This window comes from Terrapene carolina, unplaced genomic scaffold, assembly GCF_002925995.2.
Source record: "Terrapene carolina triunguis isolate 2854851 unplaced genomic scaffold, T_m_triunguis-2.0 Scaffold67, whole genome shotgun sequence".
NCBI classification, from domain to species: Eukaryota; Metazoa; Chordata; order Testudines; family Emydidae; genus Terrapene; species Terrapene triunguis.
Genome location: NW_020664418.1, coordinates 2,992,086 through 3,010,116, shown reverse-complemented (window position 1 = coordinate 3,010,116; position 18,031 = coordinate 2,992,086). Strand labels below are relative to the sequence as shown.

The 18,031-nt window shown below is 48.8% G+C and overlaps 1 protein-coding gene across 1 annotated transcript; it reads right to left on the bottom strand.

Annotated features, from left to right (window-relative positions):
• Positions 1 to 442: 442 nt before the first annotated feature.
• On the bottom strand, positions 443 to 17,336 carry LOC115271138. The gene is made up of 9 exons (XM_029910732.1): positions 15,913 to 17,336; positions 12,492 to 12,708; positions 10,540 to 10,697; positions 8,879 to 8,980; positions 7,648 to 7,845; positions 6,180 to 6,730; positions 4,587 to 4,866; positions 753 to 969; positions 443 to 506 (listed from the first exon to the last, which is right to left on the bottom strand). The coding sequence occupies exons 1-9, from the start codon at positions 16,799 to 16,801 to the stop codon at positions 443 to 445; spliced, it is 2,676 nt and encodes an 891-aa protein (XP_029766592.1). The 5' UTR covers positions 16,802 to 17,336.
• Between the last annotated feature and the right edge of the window lie 695 nt (positions 17,337 to 18,031).

Below are 18,031 nucleotides of genomic sequence, written 5' to 3'. Positions count from 1 at the left end.
TTCAATGAACAAGAAGTGGGAGTTTACCCACTTTTTGGCTGAAATTTAAGAACTACTCCAATGGGTTTGGAAAGAGCCAAAGCTGATAATTATTTTCTGAGTTTTACAATGGTTTGTGTTCTTTCATATAATGCAACAAATATTCCTTATAAAAATACCTACAACATTTTAAAACCAAGAATAAGATACTTGTGTATAAAAATCTAAACCCAGCCTATAGAATTCTATAGCAGAGATGAGATTCTTTCGAAATTACTCTTAAATATAGAAAATTTTACTTAATCACTAAAGAATTCTATTGGTTTCTTTTGTGTTAAGTTTTAGAGAACTTGTTCATCAGGGATTGATGTTTGAGAATCATTTTACTTTACTTTAATTTCTTTAAGTTTGCTTTCCATTATTATTTGTTATGTCATAAGTGCAGTTTGAGGATGGTCGAGACTTATGACTTCATTCTGCTTTGAATCAGTAGATGTAAGACTTCATTCTCATCAAGTTTTTGTATTCTAAGGGAGAAAAGACATCAGGTCACACCTGGTAGAGCATTATTGTTCCATATACTACATTCTCCATTGCATCATCCAGTTCAGTTCTACAATTCTCATCACATTCCTATTTGGAGGGTAATAAGGTAGAATGCTCAAGGCTCTTGTAGCTCCATCTTCTGCCAGCTGGGGCCTCCAGGCACAGAAAACCTGGAGACTTTTAAAATGGAAGGCTCATAACATGTTTGGAGCCAGAAGATACCTCACCTCTCCTCTGCACAGGGCACAAAGTGCGATGGACCGAGGTGGTTCAGCTGTCCTCTGCCTGTGCTAGATTCCCATGTGTACACCAGAGCATCCACCAGGTTCTCTAGAGTCACCATCATGTCAACAGGAATTCTTGCTTGACGGCTGTTGTACACTGCCACAGCGCTGGAGCCACGTCTAACAGATGGGGCATTCTTGACAAACGGCAATTGCTGATCTGAAAACAGTGGGGGATAAGTTGGTGAGCAACCGGACACAGTAGGCAGGGCAAAGTGACAAGCCAAGAGCAATGAGAAGCAGATTTCATTGATGCCTCCCTGTTATGTCTCATGACATATACACAGAGAAGTCAGATAAAACCATTAATACTCTTGCTGGGAGGTTACAACAGATCCAAAATGGAGAGTGACAAAGCAGGCTGCTTCCTGAAGAGAGGCACAACTCATCCCACTTTACTATAGGCTGTCTGCAAATTGCCGGCTGCTAGATCCAGATTGCACGCTTCTGTACAGAGCCTCCTAGCCAGCAAGCAGGACCCAGAAAAACCCTTGAAATTTAAAGTATCAGCTTACAATTTTAACACTGTTTTCAATACACCACAACCTCAAGAACAGAAATTGAAACTGGGGTGATTAAAAGTTGGTTGAAGCTGTAATGAAGCCACTGACTGCTGGTAGCACAGACTGCCCAGCAGCTCAGGGTATCTCTGAGGGTATGTCTACACTACGGGATTACTCCGAATTTACAGAATTCGATTTTTGGCAACCGATTGTATAAAGTCGAGTGCATGCGGCCACACTAAGCACATTAATTCGGTGGTGTGCGTCCATGTACCGAGGCTAGCGTCGACTTCTGGAGCGTAGCACTGTGGGTAGCTATCCATAGCTATCCCATAGTTCCCGCAGTCTCCCCTGTCCATTGGAATTCTGGGTTGAGATCCCAATGCCTGATGGGGCCAAAAATTTGTCGCGGGTGGTTATGGGTAAATGTCGTCAGTCAGTCCTCCTTCCGTGAAAGCAACGGCAGACAATCATTTCGCACCCTTTTCCCTGGATTGCCCAGGCACACGCCATAGCACGGCAACCATGGAGCCCATTCAGCCTTTTTTCACTGTCACCGTATGTCTATTGGATGCTGCTGACAGATGCAGTACTGCAGCGCTACACAGCAGCATCCCCTTGCCTTTGCAAGTTAGCAAAGACGGTTATCAGCCATACTGTACTGTCTGCTGCTTTGCAAGTTGGCAAAGACGGTTACCAGTCATACTGTACCGTCTGCTGCTGTCATGGGTGCTCGGTAAGGTCGGTCGGGGCGCCTGGACAAAAATGGGAATGACTCACCAGGTCATTCTCTTCTTTAAGTTTTGTCTAATGGAGAGTCAGTCCTGCCTAGAATATCAGGCAAGCCTACTAAAGAACCAGAGAGGCAAACGGCCGCTCTGGGTCAGAGCCCCAAACATCCTGCAGAAATGATGAGCTGCATGCTATTCTAGGGGGTGCCCCTACAACAACCCCACCCATTGCTTCCCTCCTCCCCCACCCCTCCCGGGCTACCTTGGCAGTTATCCCCCCATTTGTGGGATGAAGTAATAAAGAATGCATGAATTTGAAACAACACTGACTTTATTGCCTCTGCAAGCAGAGATCAAAGGGGGGAGGGGAGGGCGGTTGGCTTACAGCGAAGTCGAGTGAACCACCATTCTGCACTTGCTCAGCCTATAGCTGAAAATGGGAATCTGTGATAAGTACTAGGATAAAAGCACAGGCAGGACTGAATCTCCATTTGTGTGTGGGCCTTTGGTTGACACTGGTAAAATACAAAATGTCCCAGGATATGTATGTTGGGGGACAGTTCTAAACGGCAACTTTATTTTTTTATTTGCAGCAAAATGTAGAGGTCTAAGTATATGATTGTGAGCCCTGGGAGCAAGGGGTAGGCTGGGGTAGGTGCGACCGCGCGGTGCTGCCGACTGGGAGAGCAGCCTGAGGCAGAAGCCTCCAGCTGGTATGATATTCCAGGCAGGACTGAATCTCCATTACACAAAACTTAAAGAAGAGAATGACCTGGAGTCATTCCCTTTTTTGTCCAGGCGCCCCCGACCGACCTAACCAAGGCCAGCCAGGAGCACCCATGTCTGCCCAGGCGCCCCCAACCGACCTCACCGAGGCCAGCAAGGAGCACCCATGGGACGACAATGACGGTTACCAGTCATACTGCACCGTCTGCCATCCGCAAGGCAAGGCAAGGGGATGCTGCTGTGTAGCGCTGCAGCACCGCGTCTGCCAGCAGCATCCAGTAGACATACGGTGACAGTGAAAAAAGGCGAGAAAGGATTTTTTCCCCTTTGCTTTCACGGGGGGGGGGGGGGGGGGGGGGGGGGGGGTGGGGCGCGTGGGCGGGGGGGGGGGGGGGGGGGGGGGAAGGAAGGGGGCTGACGACATATACCCTGAACCACCTGCGACAATGTTTTTGACCCTTCAGGCATTGGGAGCTCAACCCAGAATTCAAATGGTTTTCGGAGAGTGCGGGAACTGTGGGATAGCTACAGTCGTCAGTCGCCCCTCCCTCCATGAGCGTCCATTTGATTCTTTGGCTTTCTGGTACGCTTGTCTCAGCTCCTTAAGCTTCACGCAGCACTGTGTTGAGTCCCTGTTGTGGCCTCTGTCCATCATGGCCTTGGAGATTTTTTCAAATGTTTTGGCATTTCGTCTTTTGGAACCGAGTTCTGATAGAACAGATTCATCTCCCCATACAGAGATCAGATTCAGTATCTCCCGTACGGTCCATGCTGGAGCTCTTTTTTGATTCTGACTGTGCTGATGAGCTCTGCATGGTCACCTGTGTTGATCAGCGCTCCATGCTGGGCAAACAGGAAATGAAATGCAAAAGTTCGCGGGGCTTTTCCTGTCTACCTGGCCAGTGCATCCGAGCTCAGATTGCTGTCCAGGACGGTCACAATGGTGCACTGCGGGATAGCTCCCGGAGGCCAATACCGTCAAATTGCGACCACACTAACCCTAATTCAAAATGGCAATGTCGATTTCGGCGCTACTCCCCTCATCGGGGAGGAGTACAGAAATCGATTTTAAGAGCCCTTTATGTCGAAGTAAATGGCTTCGTTGTGTGGACGGGTGCAGGGTTAATTCGATTTAACGCTGCTAAATTCGAACTAAACTCGTAGTGTAGACCAGGCCTGAGAAGCAGGAGGCTCTTTACACAGCACAGCAGGAATTTAAGGCAAGTAAATGACAAGATTAATGCAAATGACATGCAAACATCAACCACCACCTATTCCAAATGCCAGGATGGGGGCAGCAGCACTGCAGGGTGTTGGCTCATATAGTTTAATATACAAGTCTATCTATGTGAGTGTAATGCTGGTCAAAGGATTATTGGCTGTCCTGGAGACTGAAGCCTTCCGTTTCTCCACAGAACAGGTGTAGCATCAAGACAAGCTTCCTCCCAACAGCCCCTGAGGGGCAAGAGGAGAATTCTGTCTCCAGGACCCATTCAGCCCTGAGGTAGACTGCTCAGTGGGGTGATTAACACTTCTCCATGAGGAGCTTGACTGAAAACATCAGTCCGTTTTGCATAGGCTACCAAACATCTGACATATAAACACTATTGACATGGGCAATATTGGAACCAGCATTCTGCAGATCAAAGGCTTCATAGCCCATTACCCATCCCCCCAATGCTGAAGCCACTCAGTCTCCAGCCATCTGCCTCCCAAAAGCTGCCTTCTGGACTTCACCCACCAAAGAAAACCCAACTCTAGACTCAGCGTGGGAGTGAAGGAAGCACCTGTATGCAGTACTCTATTGTCAGCCTTACCAGGCCTGGGCGGTCCTGATGGTGCAATCACAAACAAGCCCGTGGCCCCGAACGTGCCCTGTAGTGGGATGCTGGCATATGCTTTGCCATCCTGCCCAGAGAAGAACACCAGGGTATATCCTCCCAGGGTGGCTCCAGGTTTGCCCTTCAGCTCAATGAACTGGTAGGGGGCGGTGCTGTTGGCCAGGCTCAGCTCGTTGATTAGGAGGGAGGGGACGGTGGGAGATGGTGCTGAGGAGTTGGTGCAGGCATTCTCCCCGAATGGTGTTATCGTAGTCACCTTGCAGAGACAGAGACACCAGGCTGTGAGGGCAGGAGGGATCCTTTCTATTCTCTTTTCTTTAGGTGGCGGCACCTCTCTTCACAGCATTGGATTTCTCCAGTCCCACACAACCGCAATCTGACTCCCCACCTGAAATGGGATCCTGCAGCACAGGTATGTCCTATGCTCAAGATATGGATGGTTTTACTTTCAAGCTTGATGGCAGCAGCTCCTCCCCACAATCTTTTTTCGGGTACCCCCATTTGAGATCTCTCACAACCACTATCAGATACCCCATTATCTTTCCCCCAATTGCACTGCTGGGTCTGCACCTGTCCTTTGGATAAGTCTCCTTCCACCGTATCATTTCCTTTCCCAACCATCAGAGGTCACGATTTCACTCATATCTCCTCTCCATGCCACATAGTCCCCTCCCTTTGTACTGAGTCTGCTTGAAATAAGAGGCTCCGATGTCTCTCCACAAATCCCTCAATAACTACAGGTGGCAGCGTCCCAGGACCTTGTGCTTTTGGCTAGCGAGATTCTTTGCAGCTGCTGTGAACATTCTACTTGCTTCAAGAACATGTGTGACTTTTGGGCCTGCCCAGTCCTCTGCTGGAAAGACCCTTGTAAACATCAGCAAGGGAAAAGAAAATCCTTACAAAGCTTTATCAAAGGAATCTGATAAAAACTCAGTGTGTGCTGCTTAAAGGGGTCTCTGTCAGAAACTAGACATTTTAAAATTAAGAGGGATTAAAAAGAAAGGCACCAAATTCAATCAATTCCAGTTGACTGTATCCCTTTAAATGTTTCCTTCAAGTGAAAGGAAGTTGGGTACCATGGATGATAAATTTCGTACTGCACTTTGGACATTATGCACCAGAGAGGCTGGAGCATTAAAGGTGACTTGGTGTCCGATTTTTCAGGAGGAGAAGATGCCTTGTGCATTTGGGACCTAGTTCAGAGAGGTAGTCCAGGATTTCTCAGGATCAGAACTTTAGAACCCAAGTTTCCTTCTCATTTATGGTCAGCCGAGGAATCACCTTTACTCATTAAGATCCTCAGCACATGGAGGCTGAATCTGTGCTTGTTTATTGGCAACCTCTCAGCTTTTGGCAGTAATTTAGCTGCTTAGTCTGAAACCCTTTGTTTGGATAAGGTGTAGTGTGGAGCCATCACATGGTTAGCAGAGGGAATAGGAGTGTGAATGAGAGAGAGTCTAACCCAGAGGGCACAAATAATAGGCACAAGTGTCTATGAAGAGCCAGCCATATGTCAGCTTGCACAGCTAAGACCCACCCAGTGGAGACCAAACAGCTCCTGTCTCCTACCTGGAAGCTGCTGTGGACTCTGGGGCTCTGGCTGTTACACCGGCTCAGAGATTCATCCCGGCTGCTGTGGGAGTCATCTTCATACAGGATATTCTGCCCTGGGGTCAGTACTTTGAGCAGCTTATCTGCCCTGTCAGATGCCCGGGACTTGTAGACCACTGCATCCACCAGCCCTGCCTCTGTCACAGCCATGCCCATGCTGTAGGTGAACGTGGTACTGTGGTAGAGGGCCACAGCATCCCCCCCGTTCTGAATGGTGTTCGGAGGCAGAACAATCACAGGACTTGGGGTCACCCACGCACTCCCCACCAGGAAGTAGCCCTGCTCGTTAGTACAGTAGCCCATCAGGTTCACCACCCTGTAGGCCTGGTTGTTTTTGCCGTTATAAAGGACCAGCCAATAACCACGGAGGTCAAAACGTGTCTGCCCAGTGTAGAGCAGCTCGATGTACTCCATATCCTCCTGACCTCCCGGATTGTCCGGATTCACCTCGTTGATGAGCAGCTCGGCTGCATGGGAAGGTGGTTCACTGGTCCCTTCTGATGAGGCACCTTTAAGAGTGAAAAAATACCATCACCCTAGACTTGGCTTGCATTTTGCTTCCTGCAACTAGACAGAGTAGAGCACTGTATGCAAAATCCCATTAGACACCACCAGGTACCTGCAAACGCTGCACCTGGACTGGGCAAGGGTAGGTAGTGTCTCTAATTTGCTTTGAAGACACAGGGCCAAATTGAGAGGGGCATCTATGGACAGAAAGAATCTAGGCTGACATGACGACAGTGCTATGTAAGAGCTAGGTATCATCATCACCAGCACATCTCTTCTCTCTGACTCTTATGTGTTTCTGTTAGGGTAGCCCCCTGGAGCCCTCCCAGGGCTCAGGGCCCCACTGCATTAGGCACTATACAAACAAGGAACAGAAGACCGTCCCTGCATTACTGCAGCCTAGATTCCCCTACTCACCCACCCGTGAGGTATACTGCCCCTTGTACAAGATGTTAGCCTACCAACTCCAAGTTAGGGTAACTCAAGCACCAAGGCACTGCAGGAGTATCACTAAATCCTTCCTCTGGCTCCTCGTGGTACAAGTGACACCAACAGCAATCCCCTCACTTGTTAGTAAGTGGGTGTGAATATGTCTAAGGCACACATGGCCTCTGGGTTTGGCCGATAAAGAATGAAGTGCCACGTATTCTCCTCCATGAAATGCTCCAGCACACCCCAAAGAGACATCAGCATTCCCTGCCCACCCCCAGCCCCATCAACCAGCAGCACTAGGGCTTGCCAGTTAAGCCAAGGCAACAAGGTATAATGGAGGTAGTAACTGGATGGAGAGGGGCAGAATTAGGGCAATGTCACACACTTCCCACTCAACTAGCATGGAAAGGAATCCCTCTGAAGGAGCTAGAGATGTGTGTCTGACTTCAGATGCCTGCTTTTCCCTGATCAGAATGACGACGGGTACCTGGAGGAGATGCCGTGACATTAGCATCTTTGGAACAGGCCTTTTCCACTGTGGCATTCCAGCTGCTGAAATTTGCTGCCCTGGGACTCTCCAGGAAGCTGGTGAAGGCTTGTACCAGGCTGCTCAGCTGCTCAGCTGACTTGGCAGTCAGGAGTATGGTGAATACAAGCTCTGTGCCCCGGCATGTTGTGACAGGATCTGAAGAGGAAAGCAGAGAGGTGCATCAGCTTCACCACAGCCACCCCTTCTCTGGAAGCGACCCACAGCTTGCCAGTACATCTTCTACCACCACCCCACTCCCATCCAGGACTGGCTCCCAGCGGTAGAATTTAGCCATAGAATTTGAAGTGATGCAAGCTTCCAATGGGCTTCACAGCCCTTCCACCAGCCCGGAAGAGTGTTCTATGATCGAGCCCACATGGATCACCCAGACATAGTCTGCACCCTTTCGTCACTACCCCCTTCTTTGTATTTCAGTCTCTGACAGCTGCCCAACAGCAGCCAGGTTTGTACCCTCAGCAGGGTCTAACCATGACAAGCTGAACGCAACTTCTCCTTGTCTATGCTGATGGTGGAGTTGTGGTCAGCATCATATCAGCTGGCTCAGCTCTCCATGGTCCTGTTCTACTGCAAAAACAGGCTGGTCTGAATGTTCACTACAAAGAGGTAAGCTCAGTGGTACCTCTGCTGCCACACAGTTTAACTTGGGCAGAGTCATAACGTGGTCCCCAGTGCACATCAAAGAGGAAGCCTTAGAAAGAAAACCTAGTCTCTGGTGATTACAGTTCTGTATTACAGTACTGAGTTCATCTCCCTACTGTAGTGTCTGTATACTGGGTGATTAAGGGGGCCAAGGCATTGGGACTTTCTCTCTCTAATGAACTGGATGCAAATCTAACTGGGGTCCTGGGTTTAGCCAGGTTACATTAGAAACCCCCACCACACAAGTCTGAATGACAGTAAAGGCTCAGGGATGGAATAGCAGGGGCAGCTGCAGGTCAGGACTAAAATGCATTAGCAGAGCTATGTATGGGACTATTGCTCAGCACCTGTCTGGACCATACATGGCCCTAGCCAGCACCAGTCGTTGCCACAAGCAGCAAGTTCACCCATGCTCAAAAATAAAATAGGTTTCATCATAGGAGGTGGAAATCCATCAGTGAAGCCAGGTATAGCCCATTGGCAGAGAGTGAGCCCTAGCCAATATGGATCTGAGACACCTCTCTCTCACCTTTAAAGTATGCAACAGACATTCCACAATTGCACAGCTTGTCAAGGGCCTGGGCTAGAGCCGTCTGTATCTCATATGACCCAAGGAGCCACAGCTGGCAATCTGAGAAACAAAGAGATTGGGAGTGACTTGAAAAGGTCAACAAGAGCCACAAAGTTCAAGGTTATCACCATCCGGTGCATCCCTGCTGCTGGTCCATCTGTAGCAGCTGCAGCCCTGCTCTTGGTTAGAACCCGAGAGGACCAGATAGAGCTCCAATTTGCATGGAGTCCAGGGACATAGGGACTCAGGAAGTTCAGCCTGGAATTTGTTTGTTAGGAGGAAAGGGAGTGAGAAACCTTCTTGAAGGATGGGGGCATAAAGAATTAGATGCCACCACTAGCCATCCTCCAGGGTTAAACATACACTGCATGGACTACTGAACCCAAAGTCAGTGTGACTTCCCTGGTTCCAAACACAGCTGTTTTCCCGCAAATCACTGGACTTGAGTGACAGACCTGGTGTCATCTTTCTTCTCACATCTGCACCTGTTGTATTCTCATGTGTTTCAGGAAGGTTGGCTGATCTAGGGAACTCATTAGGAAACCTTGATTCTAGTCCCCGCCTTCCACTTGACTCCCTGCATAACCTTAAATAAGTCACTTCCCCACCCCATACCTTCCTTGTTAGTGGCGTCTTCCTTGTGAGCATAGTGGCAAGTGTCCCTGCCTGTCATGAGGGGGACCAGGTGGGGGCTGAATTTCAAAAGTTATGGGGAAAGGATTGGGTGAAGTTCTCTGGCTGTTGCTGTTCAGGAGGTCAGTCTAGAGGATCATACTGGTTCTTTCTGGCTTTAAAAATCTATGACTCTCTGGGCCTCAATTTCTCCACCTGTGAAGTGGGGATGATGCTGCCTCCTCCCAGCCCCCAAACTTTACCTTTGTAAAGAGCTTTGCAAGCTACCCACTATAAGCATTATAAGTGCTTAAATGTTATTAACTCCGCAGAGTCACTTCAACTATAAGACCTGAAGACTGAAGCCTCAAGCCTCCTTAAAGGTGTTATCAGCTTCAGTTCTCCAGGTGGAATCTTCATTCCTGGGAAGAACACAGCTGGTTCTTTTGACTTGCAAGCAGGGCAGTTGGGCTCTGGAAGTCATTGGGCATGAAAACCACCCTTATGCAGAGTGGGTTTATGCACCAGTGAAGCCCAGAGGGTTTCAGTGGGATTTCAGTGGCTCACAGGCTTAGTGCCAGCTCTCTACACAGGGCTGAGTATCACCTTTGAAAATAAACATGGGACCCCACAATAGTCCTTTTAAGGCCCCCATTTTCTTTGGGGGGAGGGGAGCACTTCTCCCCTCCTGCTCCTGTCTGTACCCTAAGCTGGAACAATGGAGAAGCAGAGCTAAACAGAGAGTTCGGTGATCATGACGCTGCACTGTACAAGACTGGAGGCCATTTTTCTTTTAGGCCGAATGCCTTGTGCTAATCTTCCTGCTGCTGACGGTTTTACAGATGCTCTGGTAACACCTGAGCCCCTCCCAGGATGGACAGTAGAATCTGAAGTTCCTTGAAGCTTATAAAGGGAGAATGTCCACCTGTTTGTCCCTTCAGGGCAATGTCTTAGGTTCTCCCTGGGGGTCTCAGATCCAGGGAGCAGAGAAGGGATCTAGGACCCACCTGCTATATGGAGGCAGAGGGAGATGGGCTGGCTGAAGCGGCTGCTGGGGCAGTCATTGAACTGTCCGGGCGTGGGGCTGCTGAGGGCATAGATGGAGGGGTCCCGGGTCACGGAGCAGCAGCTGCACCGACTCATGGACATGTTACCTGGCTGGTGGCTGAAAGAGGCAGAGAGACAAATTAGAAGAAAATATGCTCTGCAACCCAGACTGTCGGTGCTCCTGACTCAATAGCAAGGTGCCTGCACCAGGAGCTGATGCTGATGCCATATACATCTGCTTTCCCCACCCAAAATAAAGAGCCGGGGGAGAGACTTCCCTTCCTCTATCACCTCTAGCCTTCTGGAAAGAAACTCAAGAGCTCTTTGGAACCTCTCAGGACAAAAGAGGGTAGTGTCTTCAACACACCCCTTCTCTTCCAGCATGCCACTGTCTACCCATTTCCTCCATTCCATGCTCCCATCTCCAAAGGTGATGCAGCTCTACGCAGAGTCCACCAGGGGGAGGGTTTCAGTGGATGTACAGCCTGGCCAGAGTAGGGTGATTACCCATCCCTTATGTTAAGAAGTATTGAAATGTATTAAAATTGACAATAAGGACATTTGAAACATTCCATTGAAGCTGAGGATAATTGCATTGTATACCTGAGGGCAGTCGAAATGTACACTGGGGAGAAAAATCAATGACATGTAAAGGGAAATGGTGTTTCCCTAAAATGTCCCTTAAACAAAGCGTTGTCCCTTGTTTTTCACGCGCTTTCCCTTAATTCCAGCCAACAAAAGTGGCCACCTGAGGCCAGAGTGAACTGGCCTAATAAGGGAGATGCTTACACTGGATCTCTGAGTTTCGAGCTAAGGATGCGGTTGCTGGCCAGGGTGGGAGACAATGGAACAAAGCAGGTAAAAATTAAGACATGGACCAAAGCCCCCAGCTCAGATCCCAGGGACTAAGGATGGAGCCCAGAGTGTAAATGGCTGCACGGAGTATAGCTGCTTTGCTCCTGGAGAGCAGGGCACCTTTCTGGCTAGAGGCAGACTCTGCTCCGTGTGGAGGGCAGAGGACTGTGGGAGGGAGGAAAGTGTCTGGAATGCCCAATTTCCCAATCCAAGGATTAAATCACAACTAGCTCTGATGCAGTTGACTCAACAAGAGTCCCAGCTTTCTTCCTTTGAATCCTCCTCCTCACTGATAAAGAGACAGTTCTTCTCCAGCTTTGGAGCTAGGACACTGGGCGTCAATTAGATGTGCCCTTTCAATCCCAGTTCCTCTGTCAATACCACAGACAAGAGGCTTTTCCGTTGTCTTCTACCTACCTGTCCACCCAACCCTGTCCATTCCATTTCCTCACCCTGCTTACGCCCCACCTCGCCCATTCCACCATTCGCTGCCCTAGCCTTTCCAGAGACCAGGATGTGCCCATCAGTCTCTTGTTAACCACGTTGATGCTTACTGACCGAGATGCACACATTTAGTCGATGGTATTCCTCTAGAGAGTCTCTTTCTGAATGAGAGCAGTGGATTGTGGGAAATGGGGTGGATGATGGATCCAATCATACCAGTCATAAGATTGGTGGAAGGAGCCAATGATTTTTTGGGGGGTTGAGATGGGCCAGTGTGTTCCAGTCTAGACTTGAGCTCAAGGAGGGGAAATTGGCAAGTGAAGCAGCTGGATAAAGGCTGGTGTGTGATGAGGCCACCATCAGGCTGAACAGAAAAGGGGCATGCATACAGGAGAGGCCTCCTGATGTGTTACACATGGGTCATGGCTTGACCAGAGAAAGCTCATGCCATACAGTAAACCAATTGCTACCAGGGACTCCCCTACATACCTCTCACGGGTGACCAAGACCTTCTCAAGGGTCTGCTTATTGCTTTGGAAGAGCAAAAAACAGTCCATTAAGCAAAAGTCCTTTCAGACCCCATCAACCCCTCCCTACTGGGCTGCCTTCTCACCTGTTATTCTCATAGGCATGTCTCCCAGGGGTCAGGATCTCCAGGAGCTCTGGGTCTGCACTCCCATTGCTCGTGTACACTAAAGCATCCAACAGGTTGGTAGCACATGCTGCTTTCCCCAGTGTGAAACTGCTGCTGTTTCCAACGTACAGGGCGATGGCTTGGGGACCAGTGCTGAGGAGAGGGCTGCTGGAGTTTGGTGGGAATGGCAGGTCAACTGCACCGCAGGGAGGAACGAGAAAGATTGGAATAGATGCAGTGAATTAAAAACATACAAACTGGCAACAACTCAGCAGGGAATTAACAGAGCTCAGGGTCAGCAGAGCAGCAGATCACATCATGTAGCACAGGGAGAGTTCATTTCAATTTCTAGCTCTCACTCTAACCCCCACCCTTCCCTGTCATTTATACTTCCAACTTTTACAAGAGCTTTCTTTTGGGCTTTAATATCCCATCCATCACTGTGCCCAGAGGTGGATTTTGTGGGGGAGTTTTAGCAGAGCTGGTCCTGCTGTATGAGTTCTACTTGCATAAGGAGACAAAACTCTACCCCTGCGTTCTGATCAGATAACCGACACGCACAAAATTGGAAACAAGAAGTTCTGACGTGCTTTTATTCAAACTTGGCTTACTCCTCAATGAGATCTGCAAAACAAGCTAAGCCTGAAAGCTGAATTTACTGTAATTCACTATATACAAAGCTGTTTAAAAAAATCCATTTTGTATTCTATTATCATATTTAAGTATAAATGTGTGATATAAAGTGGCTATATGTTAGAGGCATAAATACAAGGGGACAGAACTAAGGTTGAAAGTTCAACCTTAACTTTGATGCATTTCCTTATTTTCCCCCTCATCCTTATTGTGGCACTGACACTATTTTATTTCATTTGTTAGCTGATTGAAATTGCAGGAGGTAGAATGTTAATAATATTTCTATAGCACTTTCAACCCAAGAATCTCAAAGTGTGAAACATTAAGGAATGAAACCTCAGTACTCCTACGAGGCAGGGAAGTCCTGTCCCTGATTTACAGCTGGGGAACAGGCACAGGGGATTGAAGTTATTGACTAGAGTCACAGTGGGACAGTGACAGGGCTGCAACCCAATTCCTAGTCCTGTGCTTTGGCTACTAACTTGGGCACCCTAGTAAGTTGCTCTGCTGGAATTTGGCCTGTACACTATTCTATTTGTTGCTCAGCACCTTGGAAGCACTGGGGCCTAGATCTCTACAGTTGCCACTGGCCAGGATTTCAAATGAGACTAGAGATTTTGGGTGCCTCAATTTTGGCGGGCCTCCTATGATTTTCAGAAAGTGCTAAGTGCTTACTCTCCGAAAATCAGGTCCTTTGAAGATGCCTCATTTTGGGGGGGGGGGCAAGAATATAGGTACCCCCAAATCACTACCCTTTTGAAAATCTTAGCCCCCCTCTCAAAAAATACAAACTAAAAAACCCCCATAAGAAGTATGAGCCAAAAGTTCAACATCTCACCTGAAACATGGCATCTCCACAGGCAGCACAGCATCTCCTACTGCTATCCTGGGGAACTAGTTTCATACTAACTTGAGAGCCTCTTGCTGAATTAGCAGCATTAAATATATTCCATGGGAATCTCCCATCCTATCAGGCTATCCCTGCTTAGCTTGAGACAGGAGAAGATCACAGCCAGAGGTAGTATAGCTTGCCAGTTAGCCTGAATCCCCTTAGCTTTTTCATAGATCTCAAACCCCATTAAAGTACAGACGGTTCTGGTGTAAATTTAAAACACTGTCTTTCTGAAGGAAAACCGGGACACCATGAATGGACTGTTTTCAGAGTAGCAGCCGTGTTAGTCTGTATCCGCAAAAAGAACAGGAATACTTGTGGCACCTTAGAGACTAACGAATTTACAGCCTACTTCATCGGATGCATAGAATGGAACACACAGAAAGAAGATATTTATACATACAGAGAACATGAAAAGGTGGAATTAGCCATACCAACTGTAAGAGGCCAATCAATTGAGATGAGCTATCGTCAGAAGGAGAGAGAAAAAAATCTTTGAAGTGATAATCAAGATGACCCATAGAAGGTGTGAGGATATTTTAACATATTTTAACATGAGGAAATAGATGATTAGTGTTTTAAAGAGACATGGTTGACTTAAAAAAAAAAACTAATAAAACTTTGGTCAGAAAATGTTTTACCTGCTGTTGCTACAAGTAGGACAAAGTTACTGTGGAAAAAAAGATTTCCATTCATCTTTTTCAGTTAACTTTGTGCATTTAGCAGCACTTTTAGTTTCCTTTTTAGTCAGTTTCCACATTTGTATGAGTCTCTCTCTCAGTCGTACAGGAGAGAAACAAAACCTAAGTTCATATATGGCTTTAACTACTGTGGTATCTAGCATCTCACATCCTTTAAGGTGCTTATCCTCACATCACATCCTCCCTGTGAGGTAGGTCAGCACTAGTACCCTCTCTGTGCACAGTATCTCAGCTGTAAGTGGCTTGTCTAGGGTCACACAGGAAGTCTGTGGCAGAGCAGGGAATTGAGTTCCAGGCCAGCAACCTAACCACTAAACCATCCTTCTTCCCAACACACACAGACCCAGAGACACCAAAACGTGACTACAAAACCACAGTACTTGGAAGGATGATTCAGGCAAAGGACCTGAAACTACTTTTAGCTCATTTGTTTTAGACTGATTAGATTTCATGTTGGTGTCTCTCTAAGTAATCAACCTGTTATTTAAAAAGTAGCCAAAGTTGAGATGATTAACCAATCCTGACTCACAGAGTTACACAAGATGTTCTGCGGAGTCAGTGTCTCCACCAGCCAGATTCCTCTGTTCAGATGGCCAAGTTTAGTAACATATTTGTTCCCCATGCATTTCTCCACAGGAAATGTCAGAAGCCAGGAGAAGTTCAGATCCCAGCCCAGCCAGTCAGCATGAGCCTAGTCTGGTAACTTCACAGCTGGTTCATAAAGAGAAAAAACTACACTGATATTATGGGGATTGGGGTTTTTATGTGGGTGGGGAAAGTACTACTTAGCCCTTACACAATGGTTGCCATTAGAGGATCTCTCAAGAAGAGGGTGTCAGCCCTGTATTATAGATGGGGAAACTGAGGTACAGAGCGGTGAAGTGACTTGCCCAAGGTCACCAGCTACAGAGCTGGGAGCAGAGCCTAGTTCACTCACCAGCACTGCTTCTCCGGACAAAGCAAACAACACTTCCTTCTACAGTCCCCAAAATGGGATCAAATCCCTATCATGAACTCCCTCCAGGTCTTTCACATTTGGGACCCGCCTCCAAGGGGGAGGGAGTGAGGAAGGAGGAAGGTGAGTGATGACAGGAGGACAGTAAGACTCTGCTGTCCTCACACCCATAACCCCCACTCTCAGATGTTCACAGTAGTCTGAAGAGTGGAATCCTACCTGGGGTTCTGGCTTGTGCAGGACCAATGAGAAATAGCCCCTCAGGAGAGGTTTTGCCATAAACATCCATGAAGAAATAAACCCTTTTGGTCTGTCCTTCGATCAGCACCAGAACCAAGTCCCTCAGGACAGTGGAAGGAGGTCCCTGAAGCTCAATGAATTCAGACTCCCCAGGAGAGGTCACAGCGTGAACCTCACTGATTAGCACGGCAGAAGCATTCAGCTGGGAAGAGGGGATGCAGTGATTATCCTTGCCTGGGGTGGGCATGGCCACTTGAAAGATCCACTGAGAACCCTCCCCGTGGCACCTTTCTATCGACTCGTCTGTGGTCCTGAAGGAGGGATCCTCCAGGAAAGCATCCCTGTTGGGGGTCAGCACATTGAGCAACATGTCCGCTCTGTCACTCTTCCTAGACTTATGGACCAAGGCATCCACCAGCCCGTCGCTGGTGACCCTCATGCCCTCCTGGTAGTTCCTCTTCCCATAATACAGGGCAATGGCATCAGGCCCATTCTGGATAGTGTTCTTAGGCAAGATCACGGAGGGCTGGGGTTTCACCGTGGAAGACCCAACAAGAAAGAACCCTTGATTATCGGTGACTTTGCCCTGAAGGTTCAGGACTTTGTAGGCCTGGTTGCCGTTGCCATTGTAAAAGACCAGGTAGTAGTCATCCAAGGGGGCCTCTCGGCCGCTGGTGTGATAGAGCTCCACAAACTCAGAGGTATCTTCCCCCGGGTTGTCCGCATTGATCTCATTTATCAGGAGCGAGTGCTCTGTCTTCTGGTTCTTGGGGTTCTTGATGAGGTTTTGAGCAGATGCCTCATGAAGCAATATGCACATAAGCACCACAGTAGCCACCAAGTGTCTGGCTCCCATGGCAGAGGCCATTAGCTCTCCCAAGTCCTAAAATGCTGGGATTTCTATTCCAGTTCAAACCAACAGGGTGCACACGTTACAAGGGATGGATGGAATTCTGTTCAGTAACACCGTCTCCTTGCCATGATTGGATGGCGATAAAAGACTTTAAATCCAGGCACTAACAGGAGACCCACAGCTCTTCTGGCACCCCAGGTTTGCAGAATAAAGGGGAAATGCCACACAAATCTGTTGAAAAGGGGATCAGTAGGATGAGGGACTGCCCAACTCTGCCCCTTGAAAAGAGAGAAAAATATATAGTAAGGAAGGAGCTTGAAAAAAATCCCAGTGGAACTTAATGGCATTAAAGAGCTCTTTGTATCCAAAGGCATCTGCTACAAAGCTTCTCCACTGAACACCACAACAACCCACCCTTCCCTGTAGCTCTCTTAGAGAATGCAAGAATGGGACACTGGCAAGGGACAGTGCAGGGAAGCCCCTCGACCAGCTTTGTGTCCAGACAGACAGCTCCACTCCAACCCCCTAGTTACCCATCAGCCTGATGAGTTAAGTGGCTCACAAGCCCCAGTATTAGTGTCTTCCTCAAAGCGCCTGTGAAGGGGTATACCAGACCCTCTGAGGCCCCCTGCTGGAGACCTCATGGCCCTGTCACGTCCTGCCCCCAAAAAAAGAAGTGGAGAGGGTCCTCCAAGCTGCCTAGAGTGGCTGTGTGGGACACAACCAATCAGGGCCCAGCAGCCTAGTATAAGAACTGCAGGGCCAGGGGGAGTTTTTTGCTGGAGCTGTAGGAGCAGGGCCGGCTCTGGCTTTTTTGCCGCCCCAAGCAAAAAACAAAACAAAAAACCTGCGGGGCGGCCAGAGTGGCGAAGCAAAAATGTGTGGGGCGGCCGGAGCCAGGGTGCAGGGGGACTCCCCCGGGCACCGGAGTGCGCGCCCTGGCTAGCAGGGGGGAGGGAGCAGGAGGGGAGAGAGAGAATGGGGGTGGCCAGGGCTTCCTTCAGCAGGGCGCTCGCCACGCGGCCCCTCCCGCCGCGCCGCCTGCCGGGAGGGCTCCGCGCCGCTCCGGTCAGTGGGCAGGGAAGGATGCGGGCTGCCCTGCCAGGCTTGCTGCAGACCTGGCACTGGCTGGGGCAGACGGAGTGCGCAGCCTGCTCGCAGCAGGGCGCTCCCCCCCACAGGGCGGCCGGAGCGGCGAACCAAAAAGAAAAAGAACCTGCGGGGCAGCCGGAGCGGCAAAGCGCA